This window comes from Hyla sarda, chromosome 11 (assembly GCF_029499605.1).
Source record: "Hyla sarda isolate aHylSar1 chromosome 11, aHylSar1.hap1, whole genome shotgun sequence".
Classification (NCBI taxonomy): Eukaryota; Metazoa; Chordata; class Amphibia; order Anura; family Hylidae; genus Hyla; species Hyla sarda.
In genome coordinates this window covers 602382-627469 of record NC_079199.1, presented here as the reverse complement: position 1 = coordinate 627469, position 25088 = coordinate 602382, and the positions used below count along the sequence as shown (strand labels likewise).

General features: G+C 44.7%; 1 protein-coding gene across 4 annotated transcripts in view; it reads left to right on the top strand.

Annotated features, from left to right (window-relative positions):
- LOC130295695 (uncharacterized) overlaps positions 1–25088 on the top strand; it is a 64481-nt gene that overhangs the window by 23609 nt on the left and 15784 nt on the right. For all 4 annotated transcript variants that reach the window (XR_008848957.1, XM_056546717.1, XM_056546718.1 and 1 more), the window contains 2 exons: positions 1988–2039; positions 14379–14518. Coding sequence is in view for 3 of the 4 variants with exons in the window: in XM_056546717.1 (XP_056402692.1) it covers positions 1988–2039; positions 14379–14518 (192 nt within the window). In the remaining variant the exon portion in view is untranslated. The remainder of the gene's footprint in view (positions 1–1987; positions 2040–14378; positions 14519–25088) is intronic.

Genomic DNA, 25088 nt, shown 5'->3' with positions numbered 1-25088 from the left:
TAATTATCAACAAACATTTCCATCATTATAGCAATGATGAGGCAGTGAGACTATGGTTGTTCTCTACCAACATGATGCTGTGAAGACTCAATATAAAGGGTACTGGATACTTTTCTTGAAAAAATATAATATTACAAAATTTGGGAAATGATTTTTGGAGTCTGAAAGGATATTTTTATTCTCCCTGAGAAGAGCGCCACATTGAGTTATATAGTCAAAGACGTACATAAAGTGCATCGACTGGCAAGAACAACGCTCACCTGGGTGGATCCTATCAAAATGCATCAATCCCTCTCTGGGGAGAACACAATAGGTTATAGGTATGAGTTCCATGCAGTTGTGGGTCACTGATGTCAACCCTTACTGACTACTAACGGGGGTCTGAACATGTGCCAAGAAAAACATTTTTGCCAACAATATTATCCCAAATAGCGCAATAATAGAACCGTTGCAAATCCAAAAAAACTGATGTATTGAGTTCTATATGTAGTGGACTCAATCTTTTGTTTTTTGTTTTACTGCCTCTGCAGTTTTTTAGCCAAAGTCATTAGTGGATCCAGCTGAAATGAAAAGCATAAGTCCTTCCAATATATTTATCATTTCATTTGAATACACTTCTGGCTTTGCTTCAAATATAACAGTTTAAAAAAAAAAAAAAACTGTGTGGAAACCCAGCCTTAGTGCACGTTCACACAGGCGGATTACCTGTGGAATTTCCGCAGCGGATTTTGCTACCATTGACTTAAATGGGACCGAAGAAATCTGCTGACCCATTAAAGTCAAAGGTAGCAAAATCCGCTGCAGATTTTCCGCAGCAGATACGCTATGGAAATTCCGCATATCTGATGCAGATTTTGCTGCCCATTGAAGTAAATCTACAGCAGATCCGCATAAGAAAATATACATGTGTGAACGCACCCTTCAGGGTGCTCTTACAGGAGTGTAAGCCAGCATGATGGATAGCGCTTGTTATTTACTGATAATTGTTGACTGCACCTGAACTTGCTGTTGTTTCATGATAAAAAGCCAACCACGCTACTGAATGCTCATGTAAGACCGTCCCTACAACCACGCTACTGAATGCTCATGTAAGGCGTCCCTACAACCACGCTACTGAATGCTCATGTAAGACGTCCCTACAACCACGCTACTGAATGCTCATGTAAGACGTCCCTACAACCACGCTACTGAATGCTCATGTAAAACCGTCCCTACAACCACGCTACTGAATGCTCATGTAAAACCGTCTCTACAACCACGCTACTGAATGCTCACGTAAGGCGTCCCTACAACCACGCTACTGAATGCTCACGTAAGACGTCCCTACAACCACGCTACTGAATGCTCATGTAAGACGTCCCTACAACCACGCTACTGAATGCTCATGTAAGACGTCCCTACAACCACGCTACTGAATGCTCATGTAAGACGTCCCTACAACCACGCTACTGAATGCTCATGTAAGACGTCCCTACAACCACGCTACTGAATGCTCATGTAAGACCGTCCCTACAACCACGCTACTGAATGCTCATGTAAGACGTCCCTACAACCACGCTACTGAATGCTCATGTAAGACGTCCCTACAACCACGCTACTGAATGCTCATGTAAGACGTCCCTACAACCACACTACTGAATGCTCATGTAAGACGTCCCTACAACCACACTACTGAATGCTCATGTAAGACGTCCCTACAACCACACTACTGAATGCTCATGTAAGACCGTCCCTACAACCACGGTACTGATAACCCATATTAACAGTCGCATACAGTCTCATGATGCTGGTAGAGATCAGACCTGTGGTAATCAGGCTGTGATATATGCTCTGTAATATAGGCACAGAAATAAACCTATATTACTGTAAACATCACTGTAGTATTAAAATCTACAAGGACAGAAATAATTTCCATATTGTTCCAGCACTGACTACATTGATATGTAATTTTCATTTAATTGAATACGCAAATGTGTTTATTTCACAGGTTCTATGCATGGCAACGGCAATCTCTCTTCTCCTTTCTATGCTGATGTGTGGTAAGTCACTTATATGTTTACCTAATTGTACTTGAAGCTTTTATGTATTTATAAAGACCTTGATTACTTTATAATTGACTCATGTTAAATGTGGCTTCCTATAAATGTATAAATCAGTGTCATGGGAACAAATGTTGTATAGTAACATTTCACACACTATAACATGGGTTTCACTGACTGCATACCAGAGAAAGGAACCATATATACTCGAGTATAAGCCGACCAGAATATAAGCCGAGGCCCCTAATTTCACCCCAAAAACCCAGGAAAAATTATTGACTCGGCTATAAGCCTAGGGTGGGAAATATATCATCCCGCCATGTCCTCATCCAGACCCTCGTCATCATCCAGACCCCCGTCATCATCCACCCCCCCTTCATCATCAATCCATTCATCAGTGGTCTTGATGACGAAGGCCGTAGTGGTCTTCAACCTGCGGACCTCCAAAGGTTTCAAAACTACAACTCCCAGCATGCCCGGACAGCCGATGGATGTCCGGGCATGCTGGGAGTTGTAGTTTTGCAAAATCTGGAGGTCCGCAGGTTGGAGACCACTGAGAAGGGATTGACAGGCGGAGAGTTCACTCGAGTATAAGCCGAGGGGGGGCGTTTTCAGCATGAAAAATCGTGCTGAAAAACTTGGCTTATACTCGAGTATATATGGTAAGTGTGGCAAACAAACAGCCACAAAACTGCAAACAAAAAGGGATTAAGCTAAATATTAACCTAAAAAATGTAAAATATGGTTTAAAGAGATCTATGGATACTACGTAGAATTGTTTCAACTTATGCCTGGCTGCGGTCAAAAAGGCAAACAAGATCATGGGATACATCCAGTAAAAGGCAATACATTATCATAGTAAACTGCAAGATTTATATTTTTTACCACCAAATATATGCTTCACGCAAGGATTAACCTGACAGATTGTATTTCTGTATATCATTTATCCATCCAGTTTGGAAAATAGGTTAATGGGGTATGTGAAGACGACAGGTACTTCCCGGAGTCCCTGTTGTGCCATGCATCATTTGTTAGCAGTAAAATATAATGATGATCTTCCTGCAGATCTCACTGGTCTAGGCTGAAGATTTACAGATTGTATGCTATTTTTATAGTGTGTACCATTATTATGAACCAAGAGGAATGGACTCGGGGATTGACAGCTAAAAGATGGATAGATAGGAGCGAAAGTTTGGTCTGTTTGTTACTTTGGTGATGGGTTCATCATTTTCTGGTGCCAGTTTTGGTGACTTTTTTTCACCCTCCCCAAAACAAGGATTGCATTTGGAACATCAGAAAAATGTAAGGACTTTGTACTTTTCCACTATCTCGGATTCAGTTTTGGGAAATAATTAAATTAACTCCTTAAAGGGGTACTCCGGTGGAAAACTTTTTTATTAGAAGTAATTTACAAATCTGTTTAACTTTCTGGCACCAGTTGATTAAAAAAAAAAAATGTTTTCCACCTGAGTACCCCTTTAAGGACTTAGCCCATTTTGGCTTTGAGGACACAGGAAATGTTTACTTTTGCGTTTTTGCTTTTTCCTAAGAGCCATAACTTAAATGTGCTGACAACAAAATCACACAAAAATTATCAATAGAAATCAAATTTATCAACCCATGGAGGTCTGGATATGGAGTCACACTCAAAATCACAGTGGAAAACCCCACTACAGGCTGATCCAACTTTATGCAATGTCCTTAATACAAGTCCCAATGAGGCTCAGTAGAGTGTGTGGCCTCCACGTGCCCGTATGACCTCCCTACAACGCCTGGGCATGCTCCTGATGAGGTGGAGGATGGTCTCCCAGACCTGGACTACAACATCCCCAACTCCTGGACATTTTGTGGTGCAACGTGGCGTTGGTGGATGGAGCGAGACATGATGTCCCAGATGTGCTCAATGGGATTCAAGTCTGGGGAATGGGCGGGCCAGTCCATAGCATCAATGCCTTGCTCTTGCAGGAACTGCTCACACACTCCAGCTACATGAGGTCTAGCATTGTCTTGCATTAGGAGGAACCCAGGGTCAACCGCACCAGCATATGGTCTCACAAGGGGTCTGAAGATCTCATCTCGGTACCTAATGACAGTCAGGCTACCTCTGGCAAGCACATGGAGGGCTGTACGGCCCCCCCAAAGAAATGCCACCCCACACTATTACTGACCCACCGCCAAACTGGTCATGCTGGAGGATGTTGCAGGCAGCAGAACATTCTCCACGGCGTCTCCAGACTCTGTCACTTGCTCAGTGTGATCCTGCTTTCATCTGTGAAGAGCACAGGGCACCAGTGGCGAATTTGCCAATCTTGGTGTTCTGTGGTGAATGCCAAATGTCCTGCACGGTGTTGGGCCATAATCACAACCCCCACCTGTGGACATCAGGCCCTCATATCACCCTCATGGAGTCTGTTTCTGACCGTTTGAGTGGACACATGCACATTTGTGGCCTGCTGGAGGTCATTTTGCAGGGCTCGGGCAGTGATCCTCCTTGCACAAAGGCGAAGGTAGCGGTCCTGCTGCTAGGTTGTTGCCCTCCTACGGCCTCCTCCACGTCTCCTGATGTACTGACCTGTCTCCTGGTAGAGCCTCCATGCTCTGGACACTATGCTGACAGACACAGCAAACCTTCTTGCCACAGCTCGCGTTGATGTGAAACATCAGGCAGGAAGCATGGGAACTGAGAAGTGGTCTGTGGTCACCACATGAAGAACCACTCCTTTATTGGGGGTGTCTTGCTAATTGTCTATAATTTTCACCTGTTGTCTGTTCCATTTGCACAACAGCATGTGAAATTGATTGTCAATCAGTGTTGCTTCCTGAGTGGGCAGTGGGATTTCACAGAAGTGTCATTGCCTTGGAGTTACATTGTGTTGTTTAAAGGGGTCCTCCGATGGAAAACATTTTTTTTTTTTTTTAAATCAACTGGTGCCAGAAAGTTGAACAAATTTGTAAATTACTTCTATTAAAAAATCATTAACCTTCCAGTACTTATTAGCAGCTGAATGCTACAGAGAAAATTCTTTTATTTTTTTATTTATTTTTTGTCTTGTCCACAGTGCTCTCTGCTGACATTTGATGCCCGTATCAGGAACTGTACAGAGCAGGAGAAAATCCCCATGGCAAACCTATGCTGCCCTGGACAGTTCCGAACACGGACAAAGGTGTCAGCAGAGAGCACTGTGGACAAAAAAGAAATTAAAAAAGAATAGAATTTCCTCTGTAGCATACAGCTGCTTATAAGTGAAAGGATCAAGATTTTTAAATAGAAGTAATTTACAAATATGTTTAACTTTCTGGCACTAGTTCATTTAAAAACAAAATTCCACCGGAGTACCCCTTTAAGTGTTCCCTTTATTTTTTTGAGCAGTGTATATTTCTGGGCTTTAGTATTTTTTCCCATTAACACCGTTCACAACACAAGATCACTTACGTAATATTTTATTAGATCGGACATTTCTGCACATGGCGATACCATGTATGTTGATTTCTTTTACACTTCTTTAACCACTTAAGGACCTAGGGAGTATGGATACGCCTTGACGTCCTGGTACTTAAGGACCCAGGACGTATCCATACGCCCGTGGGAATTTCGGTCCCCGCCGGGCGGGGACCGCACTGGGATGCCTGCTGATATCGTTCAGCAGGCATCCCGCGCAAATGCCCAGGGGGGTCATCAGACCCCCCCATGTCGGCGATCGCAGCAGATCGTTGGCGATCTGCCGCGATTCGGGTCATACGGGTCACGTGTGACCCGCTGACGCGAAGATACAAGGTGATCGGGGGTGTACAATACACCCCCTATCACCCACTGTATCTATGGGGAGGTGGCGATTTCGTCACCCCCCCAGGAGCGCTGATATTGGCTGGACGATGGTCCAGCCAATAGCAGCCTGCGTGGGTGGGGTTAACTGCATCTTCTTGCAGCTCTGCCCATTAGCTGAGTTCAGTCAGCGGGCAAAGCTGCTCGAATGTGCCAGCTTGACCCGGGCGCTGCATTTGCCCCCCCCCATTTTTTAATGGGCCACAGCGTTTTATTTTTGTTCATATAACGGTGTGTGATTTCTAATCACACACATCGTTATATATAGTATACACCAAGCACACACACTACATACATCACCGCCACCCCCGCCCCGCCACCGTAGAAAAAGGCGATGGCTCACCGGGCATTTTCGGTAGCGGAGGCATACGCTTTTCTAGGCTCAGACTCCGAATCTGTCAGTGAGGATGATGAAGATCCAACATTCCTGTGTTCTTCATCGTCATCCTCATCATCTAGTAGTGATGATGAGACTCCTGCTCGGCGGCGGAGACGCCACCAGGCGAGGCCACGCACCCACCATGAAAGTGCCCCAGTGGCTGGAACTAGTGCGAGTGGTGATGCCGCTCGTACTAGGAGTCCGACCCTCCAGGCGATTTTACCGGAGCCCCCTTCCGGTGAACCTGTCTGGAGGCCCCCAGAGGGTTATCGGCCACAGATTCCGGAGTTTGTTGGCGACTCCGGAATCCGGTTTGACATGGCTCGGTTCACTGAATTTGACTTTTTCAGTTATTTTTTCAGTGACAGCCTGGTCAATCACCTAGTGGAGCAGACGAATCTGTACGCCAGGCAGTTCATCGCCCACCACCCTAATTCTTTTTTGGACAGGTCCAATGAATGGTACGCCGTCAGTGCAGCCGAAATGAGCACATTTTGGGGCCTCGTGCTGCACATGGGCCTGGTCAAAAAGCCAAGTGTCAGGCAGTACTGGAGCGGGGACGTCCTATACCAGACCCAGCTGTACAGTATGGACATGGCACGGAAGCGGATCGAGGCCATTCGGAAATGCCTGCATTATGCAGATAATGCGGCATGTCCACCCCGAAGTGATCCCACCTATGACCGGCTTTACAAAGTGAGGCCGGTCATCGATCACTTTGGGGCCAAATTTTTGGAGGCTTATGTACCGCTTAGGGACCTCTCGGTAGATAAGTCTCTCATCAGTTTTAAGGGGAGACTCCTCTTCCGCCAGTATATTCCCTCGAAGCGGGCGCAATATGGGGTGAAGCTATATAAACTTTGTGAGAGTACCTCTGGGTACACTCTCAAGTTTAGGGTGTATGAGGGACGAGATTCCCGTATTGAACCCCCAGATTGTTCCACCACTCTGGGTGTTAGCGGGAAAATCGTTTGGGACCTTATGTACCCATTGCTGGATAAGGGTTACCACGTGTACGTGGACAACTTTTATACCAGCATTCCTCTCTTCACATCCCTTGCTGCCAGATCGACGTCCGCTTGTGGGACCGTGCGGAAGAATCAGAGAGGCCTCCCTCTAAATTTTGTTCAGACACCTATGCCCAAGGGTGAGCCCCGTGCCCTCACCCATGAAAACCTGTTGCTGGTCAAGTATAAGGATAAGAGGGATGTCCTTATGCTGACCACTATTCATAGTAACGGCAGCTCACCTGTCCCTGTGCGAGGTAGCACAACAACTGTCCTCAAGCCTGATTGTATTCTGGACTACAATCGGCATATGGGGGGAGTTGCTCTTTCTGATCAAATCCTGAAGCCATATAACGCCATGCGGAAAACACGTGTATGGTACAAGAAAGTTGCGGTCTACTTGGTACAGGTTGCCATGTACAACTCTTTTGTACTGTACCAGAAAGCTGGCAACACAGGCACATACCTTCAGTTCCAAGAAGAAGTCCTAAAGGTCCTGATCTTTGCTGACCGCGAAAGAGCAGTCCGGACTTCCCAAGGAACTGAAGTTATAGGTGTCAGGATAGTCCCAGGCTAACACTTTCCAGGTGAGGTCCCCCACACTGGAAAGAAGGGACGATCCCAGAAAAAATGCAGAGTGTGTAACAGGAGGGGGATTCGGAAGGATACAACCTATCAATGTGACACTTGCCCTGATCATCCGGGCCTCTGCATTAAAAACTGCTTCAGTGAGTATCACACTTCTATGCAGTACTACATTTTCCCTTTTCATTTTAATTTTCCATAATTTGACCCCAATGTACCAAGTCCAGAGTACATTCCAAGTTTTAACCCCATAAAACCACTAAATTGCCCAAAAAACTCTCATAAAAAAAAAACAACTGATAAGACCTCTGGGGGTACTTTTTTTCTCTGGGTCATGGGTCACTGAGTCACTATCATCTGGGAATTTTTATGTTGCCTCAAATGCGCAGCGCTCTCTCTCCACCTGAGTGGGTGCGCATTTGAGGCAACAGGTTAGGGACGGCCACACGCATCACATTCCCAGAATGATGATTCAGAGCATTGGGTTTGGGGTGGGCATATTTTTTAGTTTTGGCTATGCTCTGGGTCATCATTCTGGGAACATAACCTGTTTTATCCTTTTATGTCCCACTGTACCCCTTGTTAGTTATTAGTGTACCCCATATAATGCCCCTTGAGGGGGAGTCCCACTGTTCTGGCTCCATAGGCAGAAGCTCAAGGCCCCTGACTGCCCTCCTGTTCCTCCGTGACCAGTGTACACCCGGAGATCCGTTCTACGCCCAGATATGAGGTATGTCCTTTTTCCAAAGAAATGTATTTACAAATTAAATTTTTTTTTGCTTTTCTGGCAGTAAATGCGACATCCCCCCCCCCCCCCCCATTTCAGCAAAATTTGCAAATGTGACTCCTTCTCTTCTGAGCATTGTAACGCTCCTGCAGTGCATTTGACGTCCACTTATGGGGTACCTCCATACTCAGAAGAGATGGGGTTACAAATTTTGGGGGGGAGTTTTCTGCTATTAACCCTTGCAAAAATGTGGAATTTGGGGGGGAAACACACATTTTAGTGAAACTTTTTTTTCTTTTTTTTTCTTTTTTTTTTTTTACATATGCAAAAGTGCTGAAACCCCTGTGGGGTATTCAGGCTCACTTTATTCCTTGTTACGTTCCTCAAGGGGTCTAGTTTCCAAAATGGTATGCCATGTGTTTTTTTTTTTTTTTTTTGCTGTCCTGGCACCATAGGGGCTTCCTAAATGTGACATGCTCCCCGAGCAAAATTTGCTCTCAAAAAGCCAAATATGACTCCTCTTCTGAGCATTGTAGTTCGCCCGTAGTGCACTTCAGGTCAACTTATGGGGTACCTCCATACTCAGAAGAGATGGGGTTACAAATTTTGGGGGGGTATTTTCTGCTATTAACCCTTGCAAAAATGTGAAATTTGGGGGGAAACACACATTTTAGTGAAAATGTTTTTTCTTTTTTTTACATATGCAAAAGTCGTGAAACCCCTGTGGGGTATTAAGGCTCACTTTATTCCTTTTTACGTTCCTCAAGGGGTCTAGTTTCCAGAATGGTATGCCATGTGTTTTTTTTTGCTGTTCTGGCACCATAATGCGACATGCTCCCCGAGCAAAATTTGCTCTCAAAAAGCTAAATATGACTCCTTCTCTTCTGAGCATTGTAGTTCGCCCGTAGTGCACTTCAGGTCAACTTATGGGGTACCTCCATACTCAGAAAAGATGGGGTTACAAATTTGGGGGGGATTTTCTCCTATTACTCCTTCTAAAAATAAAAAATTTGGGGGAAAACTAGCGTTTTAGAGAAAAAATAATAATTTACACATCCAACTTTAACGTAAAGTCTTCAAACACCTGTGGGTTGTTAAGGCTCACTGGACCCCTTGTTACGTTCCTTGAGGGGTGTAGTTTCCAAAATAGTATGCCATGTGTTTTGTTTTTTTTGCTGCCCTGGCACCATAGGGGCTTCCTAAATGTGACATGCCCCCCAAAAACCATTTCAGAAAAACTCGCTCTCCAAAATCCCACTGTCGCTCCTTCCCTTATGAGCTCTCTACTGCGCCCGCCGAACACTTTACATACACATATGAGGTATTTCCTTACTCGAGAGAATTTGGGTTACACATTTTAAGAAAATTTCTCTCTTTTTACCCCTTGTAAAAATGCAAAAACTGGGTTTACAAGAACATGCGAGTGTAAAAAATGAAGAATTTGAATTTTCTCCTTCAACTTGCTGCTATTCCTGTGAAACACCAAAAGGGTTAATAAACCTTTTGAATGTCATTTTGAATACTTTGAGTGGTGCAGTTTTTATAATGGGGTAATTTATGGGGTATTTCTAATAAGAAGGCCCCTCAAATCCACTTCAAAACCTAACTGGTCCCTGAAAAAATCTGATTTTTAAAATTTTGTGGAAAATTGCTGCTGAACTTTGAAGCCCTCTGATGTCTTTCAAATGTAAAAACTTGTCAACTTTATGATGCAAACATAAAGTAGACTTATTGTATATGTGAATCAATGTATCATTTATTTGGAATATTCATTTTCCTTATAGGCAGAGAGCTTCAAAGTAAAAAAAAAAAAAAAAAGTATCGACAAAATTTTACCGCTAACATAAAGTAGAATATGTCACGAAAAAACTATCTCGGAATCAGAATGAAAGGTAAAAGCATCCCAGAGTTATTAATGCTTGAAGTGACAGTGGTCAGATGTTAAAAAAAATGGCTGAGTCCTTAAGGTATATTTGGGCTGGGTCCTTAAGGGTTTAAACCCCTCAGGGGACTATATATTGCAATTTTTAATTCAACCTTTAATGCATAGGCATAGCACTGATCAGTGTTATCTGCAATCTACTTCCGCCATCTTGACTTCTCTGGTCCGCCATCTAGGCAGACCAGAGAAGACGACCCCATGATGATGACAGGAGGCAGATAAGGAGACCGCCATCTTGGCTGATCTGATCCCTGCGGTCACGTCGTGAGAGATCAGGTCATCCACTAGTAGTAGATCAGTATAGATCAGTATTGATCACTGCATCTGAGGGGTTAATGGTGGACCCAAGGTCTATGATGCTAGTGCAGCTCCTGCATTGGCTTCATAGCTGAGACGGGATGCAGGACGTACCTGTACGCCCTGTGTCCTCTAGGGGTTAAAAAAGAATAATGCAAAATGGAGTTTGTGAACAAGGTCATATGTAAGCAAGAGTCCCGTGAACTGTTCAATGATCTTCATGCATATCATTACATTATGAATTATACAGATCAGGTCTGTACTCATTTTATGGTGGTTCTGTGATGTGTTCATAATATAGGTGAAAGAGCTGAAAGTCATTCGAACCCTCGTGGGAAGCCCTCCAGATGTCCTGTAGATTATTCCAATCTTACACACACACATGAGCAGAGAAGTCCACCTGTTTATCTATCGTCAGGATATATAGCCCCATGGTCCCTGAGCGGCACCCATACATGACAAGTCTCCCCTCCGTCCTCGCCCTATAAATCATATGTAATTAAATATGCCCTCCCAATTCCCAGTAAATCTGGAGACCTGGCTCCAAGCCTGAATTGAAATGGATTAAGAAGGTTGTAAAATTATGTCCTGTAACCCTTTCCTTCCCGCGGATCATTCTGAACATAAGTGTGATCTATGATGTGTGAGGGGGGGGGGGGAGGTTGGGGAGAAATTGCAATCTGCTGCCTTTGGGGATGTTAAGTGGGAGGGGAGGATGAAGCCGGATCATGTTAATGTTAGACAAAACTGCCTTCTTATCACTTTATTTCTACTCCAGGCTGAGGTTTATTTACTTTATTTAAAGTTATTATCTGTCATGGCTGCACTGCTATTTATGCTCCATTAAAGTCTGGAATGTAGACGACTCATAAAATCATCCGGGTTAATCTCCAGAACCTTTTACATGTAGCTCTGACTTCTCTGCTGTTGTGCAGGAGAAGCGGAGACCTTCCAACTATCTCATAGGAAGGCACAGAACCCATGTAAGGCTGCATTCACACTTGTCAGTTTTATTGATCAATAGTTGGACATAAGCGACAGACGATGGATTCCACCAGAAGCCTGAACATGTGTTAATCGTCCGCTGGTATCAAATTCCTCATAGGAGTTTTCAAAGGAACTTCTGATGTGTGGACAGAGAAGCAAAATTACATTAAAATCAATGGGAGCTTGGCAATGGGAGTCGAAATTCTGCACAGAAATGCCATATTGGGAACGAGCACTTTTTTAATCTAGGCATGCGTTTTTGTTTTTTGTTTTTTTTTCATCGTATTTATTTTAGAAACATTTTCCATTATACACATGACAGACAACATAATCAATGCCGTAAAAGCAGAAAATGTAGGACAAGCACGCTAACATATGGATATTGAAGAAACAATGGAACATGGTGCACATCCTGTAAAAGAGGTCAAACAATACAAAACAATCCAAACCAGAGCTTATTTTTTATGACTTTCCTTGTATCATCTTGGTCACTTTTTGGCCATCCATGTTGACTGCTTCTGAATCCTGAAGTGAGAAATTTTATTTGCAGCTGAAGTGCTATTTAGTTGGGGATCAGAGCAGGTCTGTGCAGGAATGTCCACACATCTGCTAAAAAAATAGTAAAATAGCTGAAACATTTACAGAAATATTTAGTAGAGGCGTAAGAGGTTAATTTACATCTCATTTATGAGCAATAAGGCCTTTCAATGAATTGTCCAGGAATATAAAAACAGTTTCTTCCAAAAACAGACGTGAGGACAGATGTGGTGCTGTCTTTAATCCTGGATAACCCCCGAGCCCCATCTCCCCACTGAACTTACCAGTTGCATCTTCTCCCCTAAGCTCTCTGGCCTCCACCTTCGGAGACGCACTTGTGGTAAATAAGAGTGGGACATAAATGAAAAAAAAGTGCCATGGGAAGATTTTCCCTTTTGGTTATGGCTAGTGGAAGACCTTACCAAAGACACTGTGATATATAATATTTACATTTCGGGACCATTGAGCTAATGAAGGATTACCTCCTTGTGATACATTGGTGATACTGTGTGCCAGACTGGCGCCAATAATATAAACTGTATCTGTTTTATCCACACAAACTGTGCACAGAGGTTTCAATGCAAAAAAAAAAAAAAAAAGTCCTGTAATATATAACACCGGTATGGGCCAGTGTACTGGTAATAGATGTAGTATCTCAGAAAAAACACCCGAGGATTGAAACTATTTCCTGTGCCTCAGGATTAGGAGTATTGACTTTGGAGGGGGGTCAGCCATTGCTCAGACCGGAAGCTAAATAAACATTTATCTTCTGGGTTCCATAAAGAAAAATGAGGCCAGTGTCACCAAAATCCATGTGTGTGAGAAGCAGGGGGGCTGGCGGGAAGCCAAGGCAAATCCTGACCCCCATTTATAATACAAGATGCTGGCTCCTCACGCTCTGGAGCTTTCCATTCTACCCCCCTTGTGTCACCGCAATGATTTTGCTGATCCATCAGAAGCCATCGCTTGACTGTAGCCCCCCACATGACATTGCATATCCCCGAAGTGATGGGGAAATCTTAATGAAAAGCAGAATGTTCTTTAGATCACGTACCTGACGCCATGCCTTGCAGGGTACAAGTTAACTCTATCCCTGATTTGTCCCTTTCTGTGGACTGAATGCTCTCTGTGTGTCACGGACCCAGGCTCTTGTGGTTCTCCATGTATTCGGTGTCAGGCAGCGATTGATTACACTGTCCACTACATGGAGAAATATCGTGTTCTGTCAGTGATGACTAATGCTCAATGTGTTCTGGAGGAGTAACGTGATGTTCTTTCTGAAGAAATACAAAGGTGCAAGTAGAAAAGTGGGGCTCCAGCAGCCTCTGGGGCCAAGCCAGCTACACAGAATATAGAATAAACTGTTCTGCACAGATTAAAATGTCCCCTCAGAGCAGAATTCACTGCTTTCCTGCCTTGTAGCCCTTAATGGAGTTTATGGGTTTAGGTAAGAGAAAGCTTATTCATAGTATCATGGAAAGTTTATTAACTTGGGGGAAATAAAAAACTATGTGGAGGAAAAGGTAAGTAGTCACTCATAACAACCAATCCGATCTCTTCTTTTATTTTTCAGAAGAAAAAATCAAAGCAAATCAAGCGTGTGATTGGTTGCTATGGGCAACTGGGCAACTTTTCCTCTGCACGGGTTTTGATAAATCACCTTGTTAGTTGTACAGGACTCTTGATCTGAACCATAAATGAATCCTTTCAATAGCAACAAGCAAAGATCTTCTAAACAGTAATTAAAATGCTAAGGAGGGGAATTATTAATTTAGCAATGCTTTCACCAGAAAACTAGTGTAAAAAAGATTGCAGTGATTTTGCTGTAGAATCTACACAAAAGCTTTTGATAAATTCTTCACAAAGTCTTTTAGTAAGTGGTAGAACTTATCATGATAATGTCAATAACCTTCATTTATGGCCCCTTTATGGTCTTAATTTTCTACACCTGCAGACTCTTTATAGTGACACGGGTACGGTTGCATGCGCGGGGCTTTTGTTGCATTGTCTCCAATTAATCCCACTTCTCTTGATCTGCCATTCTTTATGTTTCAGGATCAGGTTTCCTGTGCACAGGTATTCCCTTCAAAGCTATGGTTGGGGGATTGTGAAGGAGTATAAATTGTCCCCTTTGCTGTACATATCCTGGGGGCAGGAGACATGCAATCATTGTTCTTGGTGCAGACACTCTGATGGTGAGTTTCCTTTCAGTTCTTGTTGGATATATGAGCTATCAAACAACAACAAAAAACGTGGTCTCAAAAGGCTGGAGGTGCTCAACCCCAAATGCGGTTGTGCATTTAGACTGGGGGAGCAGATCCTGCCCTTGTAGTCCGTTGCTAAGGGCGATCCCCAGCATAAAAATGCATACAATGGAGGATGCCTGCAGTGGACTACAAGTGCCACAATAGAATCCTACACCAGATAAACAGTGTGGATGTGTAACAATTAGAATAATACAATACAGAAATGTAGGTGCACTACTGTGGTAGATGTATACAATGACATTGGCTAACCCTCAACACTGATGTTAAAATTGAGACATTCGCCAGTGTATCCTTATATTAAGGACACACCAGAGCCCGCACACCATTTTCTGTATTGGATATATGAGCTAGCAGACTGAGCTATACTTATAATAATAGTATAATAGAAGTGATGGAGCCACCTCTACATTGTGAGTAGTTCAGGTGACTTGATGCATGTAGCATAGTGACGTGCAGCACAGGAATAGGACTTCCCTTCCTACAGGTCCACATCACAGAGATTGAATCTGCATTGTGTGAGTATACACCAAGGAAAATGAAATGCCAGGTGAAATACAGCGAGATAAGGTAAAGTCCACAGTACAGGTCACCTATCTAACTCAGGAAGAAGTACAGGTCACCTGTCTAACACAGGAAGAAGTACAGTGCCGTCTACAAAAAAATCTAAATTGACAATTGACCAGGTCCAGATGGCATTCAGCCCCGTGTTCTAAAGGAATTAAATAATGAATAGAAAGACCCCTATTTAATATTCAGGGACTCTATAGTAACAGGGACTGTTCCCCAGGTCTGGCGCATGGCAAATGTGGTGCCAGTATTTAAAAAGGGGTCAAAAGGTGACCCTGGGAATTATTGGCCTGTTAATTTAACCTCCGTTGTATGTAAATTGTTTGAGGGTTTTTTAAGAGATGCTATTTTGGAGTATCTTAATAAAAATGTACGATTCCATATCAGCATGGATTTATGAGGGATCGGTCCTATCAAACTAACCTGATCAGCTTTTATGAGGAGGTGAGCTCCAGTCTGAACCAGGGGCAATTGCTGGATGTCTTATATGCCCGGGATCTCGGCTGCAGCACACCGCTATCATTACTGCACAGAGCAAACTCGCTCTGTGCGTAATGACAGGCAATACAGGGGTCGGAGCATCGTGACATCACGGCCCGTCCCCTTAATACAAGTCTATGGGAGGGGGCCTGGTGGCAGTCACGCCCCCTCCCATAGACTTGCATTAAGGGGGCAGGTCGTGACATCACAAAGGGGTGACGTCACGATGCTCTGGCCCCTGTATCGCCTGTCATTACGCACAGAACGAATTTGCTCTGTGCAGTAAGGACAGCGGGGTGCTGCAGCCAAGATCCTGGGGGTCCCCATGCAAGTCTATGTCTATGGGAGGGGGCGTGATTGCCGTCATGTGGAGGCGGGGTCATCACATCACGATCCTCTGGCCCCTTCATCGCCAGTCATCAGGCACATAGCGAAGCTCACTCTGTCCACCAGATCACAGGGGTGTTGCAGGAGAGATCACGGGGTTCCCAGCAGTAGGACCCCCGCCATCAGACATCTTATCCCCTATCCTTTGGATAGTGGATAAGATGTCTTGGGGCGGAGTACACCTTTAAGAGGTTAAAGAGTATGTTTGATGAGCTTGATACATTTTTAAATTCTCCCAATTCACTCCCCCCCCCCCATCATGATAAACCACCTGCCTTTATTTATTTATTTATTTTTAGTTTTCTACCTCGATATTGTTCTGTATTTTCTGCTCAGTCTTGCTGAGCTCCACAGACTGGGAAGGTGCGTTCCCCAGCAGGCGTGACATCATCTGAAGCCCTGTTGGGGAGAACTTCCTCCCTCATTGCACACACCCCTCAGCACTGAACTCTACAATATGTCAGCTTTGCCCAGCAGCTTGCAAAGGGAGCAGAAATATTCAGCACAATAGTCAGCACAATGCACTGAAGGTATCATGACTCTGTAGTCTAGCTCAGCTCAAAGGGAAAGGGAGATGAAATATTTAGCTATTGGGATGTCTCGCTCTTGCAAATAGGTGCGGTTGCAGTATAGAGGCAAGGAAGCAGTATTTTCCAAGTCAAAGTTCAGTGTTTTATTCACACTTGTCACACAGCAAACAGTCTTTAAATGCAGAACAATGGAAAATGTAACCAAAGTCCACCTGTATTCCTTAGGTGTTTGTTCACACCTCAGACCATGCCATGCGGCATCAAGCAAGTCTTTTCCAGGCCTCCAGGCAGGCTGATCACCAGCTTCCAACCTTGAAGCAAACACAGGGAAGAACTCCACTCTCAGCTCTCTCTGGCAGTGTGAGCTGCAACTAGCAAATCCCCCTCAGCTGGTAAAACAGGTTGCCTTTATAGCCAACAAAAAGGCAGCCTGGATTGTGGGGAATGACCCCCACCCTGCACTTGGTCATTCCCAGTAAGAGCAGTCCCGGATTGGCCTTCCAGCCATACTACGGCCATAGTGTCAGTCTGCATCGCAGCACAGACACTGAATGAATACCGGCTCTTACTTCACCAAAGCCAGGAGCCTTGGTGACACACATCGCCCATCAACCACGATACCTTTCACCTTATCACAATATATACACTCTATACTCTGTGCTGAGCTGAGGTCTCATCTGCATTTTCTGACTGTCTGTGCCAGGCTGCAGCAAGAGACAATCTGCAGACAGGACCAGAAGGAGGACCCCTGATGGCCAAACTTTTAGGGATTAAATGAACACATAAAGTTACAAAATTTTATTAAGAGGTATATTAGAAAAGTAATTCAAATGGGCTAATCTATAATATAGTCATTTTCATTACTAATGAGAGGTACCATTTAAAGCTGCTAAGCAGTACGGTACCTCTCTTTTGCAGTGTGGGGTCAGCCCTCTATGATCCTTTCCCTTTAAACTGTCTGGTACTTGGTGGCTTTGAGCAGTAATGAGCCCGGGCTCCTGATCATTATTCGGCCCCGTTGTTCTGCACAGACTTACTAAAGATCTGGCACTATTAATTTGACTACTGTTTGTGCAGAGCCCTGACCTTGAATCATTGCCCCATCCTCTGGCTAAATGATGCATTACATAACATTGGACGTCAGGGCGCTTTGTTAGCTTAATCAGTTGGTTGTGTATTGTGCCGCACAATGCCCCTGTTCCTGCTCTTGAGGGGACGGCTGCCAGCAGGCGCTTAATCTGAGGGGCACGGAGCTGGGAACATGCTCTGCTTGTTTCTCCAAAGGACTTGTATCCTAACGCATTTCAAAAGATGACCAGGGGCTGACCTGTAAGTGCTTAACCCCACCTGAACACAGGAAATCATGCTGCTTCTTGAAAGGTGTCCATGACAGTAAGTGCATCCCAGAATAAAGGATTACCAGCTACACGTACAGACCTGCAGATATCATGTTCAGCAAAGTTCAGAGCTTGGCAAAGCTCAAGCCATGTATTGTATAGATGAATCTATGAGACACTAAATGCTTATCTCTAGGATTAGTAGTCTAAACAAAGAGTCAGATCATCGGACTGTGTACTCAGATGTACAGTGACCCCTCGACCTACGATGGCCCCGACATGCGATCATTTCAACATGCGATGGCCTCTCAGAGGCAGCATCAACATACGATGCTCTTTTATGTCGGGGCCATCGCATAAACGGCTATCCAGCAGCGCTGACTGCTTCAGCTGCCGCTGGATAGCCGTTTACGGTGCCCCGTGAGCTCCGGTGATCACTCACCTGTCCTCGGGGCTCCGGCGCGTCCTCTTCGGGTTCCTCTGCATCGTCGGCGCTCTCCATCGACGTCATAACATCGCTGCGCATGCCATCCCGTCATCCAATAGGAGCGGCGTGCGTAGCGACGTGATGGTGGCGACGGAGAGCGCGGTTGCCGTGGAAGCAGAGGCCTTGCCGGAGCGTCGGGGACGCGGCGACAGCGATGGACTGCGACATCCCGGGCAGCGGTGACGAGCGGTGACGGTCCGGAGCGGCGGGGACAAGTGAGTACAACTTTCTCTAACAGTGGTCTACAACCTGCGGACCTCCAGATGTTGCAAAACTACAACACCCAGCATGCCCGGACAGCCAACGGGTGTCCGGGCATGCTGGGTGTTGTAGTTTTGCAACATCTGGTGGTCCGCAGGTTGTAGACCACTGTCCTATACTTTACATTGCACGGATCCCTCAACATACGATGGTTTTAACAAACGATGGTCCATTTGGAACGGATTCCCATCGTATGTTGAGGGACCACTGTACTGGTGTGTTCTGTTCACTATACTGCTCAACATGAGCCTATCTGCTTGCTGTCAAGACCAGGCAGAGAAATGCCCACTGTTGTGTATTGGTTTGGCTACAAGAAGTGACAGCTGTATTCTGGCTGCTGTTGCCATTATCTCTTCCAACTGTACGGTATAGGCCCTGTTCACACCTTTGTCATAATTTCTGTTTCTCTGCTTTGTCATCGAATCACAACAAAAATCATTTCTCATTGTGTGTCTTTATAAAGTGTGTTTTAAAGTCATATATTTTTGCTTATGTTTTGATCATCAAATTACATGGGGGGTTGATAAATTTAGCGCATGTAAGCAAAAACAGTATATCCCTTCAGAACACCACTTTGTATGAATCCTTCTCTGCAACTTTTTACCACATTTGCACAACTGCAACTTTTTCCTAACATGCTCTCCACAGCCAGTTTTGTAAGCCAGATCTGGACTGGTGTAGATTTGCGACAAACTTGTGACTTCTTAAAGAAAAGTCACACTTTATAAATCAGCAACCACTGCTAAGTGAAAAACCAAAAGTGTGTACCAAAGTCATGGTAGTCAAAATCACTTTAGCAAAAAGTTTCTAAAATTTTGGGCAACAGAGACATTTCTGCGACTTTTTTACACTTAAAAAAAGGCTGTTGATAAATCCCCCACAGTGCCTACAGACTGTATTAAAGGGGTATTCCGGTTTTAGACATTTTATCCCCGGAAGTTTTCAGGACTGGAGACGTGATGTACTGCCACGCCCCCCTCATGACGTTACGTCACCCTCCCTCCCTTCATTTCTATGGGGGGGGGGGGTATAACAGCGTAACTCTCTATCTCACACACATACACACTCCTTAGATCTGACATTAGTGGATTTTGATTGTCTAATGTCCCAGTACAGGTACATGGTCCTATACTACCTGTAGGCCCTGTCAAGTTGAGTCCCTCAGTGACCTGGGGGCTCCCCTGCAGGGTCTCCCTTTATTTTTTCCCTGTTGTTTGATAAGGTGTGTGTATCACTTTAATGCATAGACAGGATCCCTATGTCTAGATAGTATACAGGTCCTGTGGGAGGTCTCAAGGACCTGTGAGTAAGCCTGTCACATGTTATGTTATGTAGTTTTATGATTTCTTGTCACATGTACTCCCAGAGAGCCCCAGCTTTAACCTATGACCCACAGCTTGACCAATGGGCTTTAGTCCAGCCCCCCACTATATAAAGGGGTGGCCATCTTTAATTAGCTCTCTTGGATCCTACCATCTGATCTGAGATCAAGTCTTTGCTGAAGAAGCTACCAGAGATCTCAGGACAAGTGATCAGCATCTGGAGGCCACAAAAGCTACAAGTCTCTCCAGTAAGTCTGCAAGTTTATCTTTGCTGTCACTACATCCAGTCAAGTCCTGCACATAGTCGAGTCAAGTCCTGCACATAGTCGAGTCAAGTCCTGCACATAGTCGAGTCAAGTCCTGCACATAGTCGAGTCAAGTCCTGCACATAGTCAAGTCCAGTCTAATTACAAGTCAAAGTCAAGTTTATTACAAGTATATTGGTCCAGCAAACTGCGAGGTCCTCTGGGTACTTCCCACCTCTCTGGGAAATCTGGCCTTAGCTGTGAAGATAATTACACTTGTCTTCTAGTAAAGCCTCCGTTAAACCATAACTGGTTGTGGACTCTTTATTCACTACTAGCCCCTGGGATAGCGGAGAATCTGGGTGTGTGATGTTCCGGAACCCGAAAACCACACTAGCGTCATGAACACAGAGGGGTTAATACCATGCGACCCCCGGGGTTAATAACATCAGATGCCACCACTCACACTGCAGTCCCGCCATTCACCCGGTGGCTCACCACAATTGATGCTGCCACCATCATAAACAAGTATATACAAGGTAGAATGGAAATCTGGAAAACACAAAACATATTGGTCTTGTTTTTGGATATTGACCTTGCCATCTCCTACTGGTCATCTTATTCCACATTACATCATATTACAGCTGCAGTATAAAGGCCATATTACTGCCGCAAGTCCCAGCCGGAATGCAAGCCTGAGGACCTGAACTGACAGCTGTCATTGGGCATTACATGCAGCTACTTTAATGGTGCAAGGATCCCCAACCCCTGGCTTTCTAGCTGCTGTAAAGCTACAACTACCATCAGGCTGGGATTTGTAGTTTTGCGACAGGTTGGCGAACACTAGTAAAAGGTCTGTAGGTACAATCAGGTAGCTGTCAGTGATGAGGATCCCCACAATTACGGGTGCTGTGGAATTAAAAGAAACCAATAAGATTAGAGGGTCTTTGCATTTTTATAAGATATCTTCTGCCTCTTCTCCCATTGCTTTGGCACATTTCCAGCCTCTTTAATGACCTGCATGTTACAATTTCCAATACAGCGACAGATATGCTTTAGTCTGAGCTGTTCATTAATGAATAAGATTAGATTACATTAATATCATTACAGGACACTGTCATTATACATCTCTCTGATTACAGCAAATGTATAGATTAGAATTGGCCGCCCCCTTGTGGTCGCTGTTGAGAACTTTAAAACTTAAAAATTAAAGCTTTCATGTTCTGCTTGCGAGGGTCATGTTCATGTGAATGAAATGTACTGAACTCCGCTTCTTGACTGTACTTGTTTTTTCTTTCACAGATTATACCCTAAATCAGTGGTCTTCAACCTGCGGACCTCCAGATGTTGCAAAACTACAACTCCCAGCATGCCCGGACAGCCAACGGGATCCTCATACACCACTGGGCAATGACATCTCCACGATCCCATCAAGGTGCTGGCCTCAGCTTTGGCTTTTCCAAAGGGGTCTTTTTCCAGTAGGCTGGGTTCACACCACGTTTTGTACTTACGGTTCCCGTATACGGCTGGGAGGAGGGGGGGTGACCGCGTTTTTCCCTACGGCCGGGAAACCACATACGGCCGAAAACGCAGCCGACCGGAGGCTGCGGTTCACTCCGGTCGGCTCATAGACATGCATTAAATACGGTTCCCCTATACGGCTGAGTGCGGGCGCCGCGATTAAGCCCCACCCCCCTCCTCCCAGCCGTATATGGGAACCGTGAGTACAAAACGTGGTGTGAACCCATCCTAACAGCCATCACCACATCAAAAGGTGATCTCCTGCACCCAGTCCATCTATCCCAGATATGAAGTGTCCACAGAGTTAATTTACCTTGATTGGATTAGCATGTGTATACAAATTCTATCATCTTCTTCTGTCTCTGGCCAGGCATTTGTGTATTGATTCCCCTCACCAGGGCAGAAAAATATTACGTAATATCTATAGATAAATAAGCTCAATTCTTTTGCATAGAATATGTAAAAATTTTGAATATTTAATAAAATGATGCATCATTATAGTAAGTGATATTTGGGAATAGACAAACTGTCCCTTCCCATGACCTTCTCTGTCTTGTATAATATAGTAGGAGTATAGAGAGTTCATACGCGGAGCCGGGACAGTGCACACGCATAGACCTCTGCACAGTCTTAGGCATTTTCCATTCTCTTGTGTGAGGGTCTATCTTACACCTTCATTACTGCGCCTCCAATCTTGTGCTCCTTATCTATGGCTGGCAGCCTGCTGATGAGCAGAGTTATCACACACACTGCTGCTGACTTATCTCTCCCCGAGATAGAGCAAACTTAGATTCTCCAAAACCGCCATCCCCAGCAAGAAATGAGATGTGTGACACATCCTGGCCCGCTCTACCTACCACACTCTAATCTAGTCTCTAGTGCAGTGGTCTTCAACCTGCGGACCTCCAGAAGTTGCAAAACTACAACTCCAGCATGCCCGGACAGCCGTTGGCTGTCCGGGCATGCTGGGAGTTGCAGTTTTGCAACATCTGGAGGTCCGCAGGTTGAACACCACTGCTCTAGTGCCATCTGCATTGATGCAGTGATTGGGCTTTTATTCTGATATTAAGAAGCAAAATACTGCATTATATGTTGTTGTTTTTTTCAGCTTCTTTAGGGGCTGCAGCAAATATTAAAGGAGAACTACGGGATTGAAAAATGTATCCCCTCTCCTAAGGATAGGGGATAAGTTTCAGATCGCGGGGGGTCCGACCTCTGGGGCCCCCCCCCCCCCCCCCCCCCCCCCCCCCGCGATCTCCCGTACGGGGCCCCGTCTCTTTGGTTAGAGAGGGCGTGTTGACCACCACACGAAGCAGCGGCCGACACGCCCCCTCCATACACTGCTATGGGAGAGCCGGAAATTGCCAAAGGCAGCGCTTCGGCTCTCCCATAGCAGTAAATGGAGGACGCGTGTCAGCCGCCGCCTCGTGCGGTGGTCGACACGCGCTCTCTATGCAGAGAGCCGCGGCCCCGTACAGGAGATCGTGGGGGGGCCCAGTGGTCGGACCCCCCACGATCTGAAACTTATCCCCTATCCTTAGGATAGGGGATAAAATGTTCAATCCTGTAGTTCTCCTTTAATAAGCAATTTGCTACTAGATGTTTGTTTGGCGGCGTAAATAGCATAATGTACAGTGGGGCAAAAAAGTATTTAGTCAGCGACAAATTGTGCAAGTTCTCCCCCTTATAAAGATGAGGCTGTAATGTTCATCATAGATTATAACCTCAACTATGAGACATAATGAGAAAAAATCCATAAAATCACCTTGTCTGATTATTAAAGAATTTATTTGCGAATTATGGTGGAAAATAAGTATTTGGTCACCTACAAACAAGTAAGATTTCTGGCTCCCACAGACCTGTAACTTCTTCTTTAAGTCTAGTCTGCCCAATAATCTGAATCCTATCAATAGTCCCTGGCCCTATTTTATATGAAGGATAGCCTTATGCTTCTCCCATGCATGTTTAAACTCCTTCACTGTATTTGCAGCGACCACTTCTGCAGGAAGGCTATTCCATGCATCCACTACTCTCTCAGTAAAGTAATACTTCCTGATATTACTGCAGAAACCTTTGCCCCTCTAATTTAAAACTATGTCCTCTTGTGGTAGTTTTTCTTCTTTTAAATATGCTCTCCTCCTTTACCGTGTTGATTCCCTTTATGTATTTAAAAATCTCTATCATCTCCCCTCTGTCTCTTCTTTCTTCCAAGCTATACATGTTAAGGTTCTTTAACCTTTCCTAGTAAGTTTTATCCTGCAATCCATGTACTAGTTTAGTAGCTCTTCTCTGAACTCTCTACAATATGAACTCTTTCTAGAGTTACCTGTATTAATGGCTCCTGTTTGAACTCATCAAAATAAAAAAACACCTGTCCACAACCTCAAACAGTCACATTCCAAACTCCACTGTGGCCAAGACCAAAGAGCTGTCGAAGGACACCAGAAACAAAATTGTAGACCTGTACCAGGCTGGGAATACTGAATCTGCAATAGGCAGGAAGCTTGGTGTGAAGAAATCAACTGTGGGAGCAATTATTAGAAAATGGAAGACATACAAGACCACTGATAATCTCCCTCGATCTGGGGCTCCACGCAAGATCTCACCCCATGGTGTCAAAATGATCACAAGAACGGTGAGAAAAAATCCCAGAACCAAACACGGGGTCCTAGTGAATAACCTGCAGAGAGCTGGGACCAAAGTAATAAAGGCTACCATCAGTAACACACTACACCGCCAGGGACTCAAATCATGCAGTGCCAGACGTGTCCCCCCTGCTTAAGCCAGTACATGTCCGGGCCCATCTGAAGTTTGCTAGAGAGCATTTGGATGATCCAGAAGAGTTTTGGATGAATGTCATATTGTCAGATGAAACCAAAGTAGAACTTTTTGGTTAAAAACTCAACTCGTCCTGTTTGGAGGAGGAGGAATGCTGAGTTGCTTTCAAAGAACAACATACCTACTGTGAAGCATGGGGGTGGAAACCTTATGCTTTAGGTCTGGTTTTCTGCTAAGGGACCAGGACAACTGATCCATGTAAAGAAAAGAATAAATGGGCCATGTATCGTGAGATTTTACTGAAAACCTTCCATCAGCAAGAGCATAGAAGATGAAACCTGGCTGGGTATTACAGCATGACAATGATCCCAAACACACCGCCCGGGCAACGAAGGTTTGGCTTCATAAGAAGCATTTCAAGGTCCTGGAGTGGCCTAGCTAGTCTCCAGATCTACCCCATAGAAAACTTTTGGAGGGAGTTGAAAGTCCATGTTGCCCAAAACATCACTGCTCTAGAGGAGATCTGCATGTAGGAAGGGGCCAAAATGCCAGCAACAGTGTGTGAGAACCTTGTGAAGAGAAA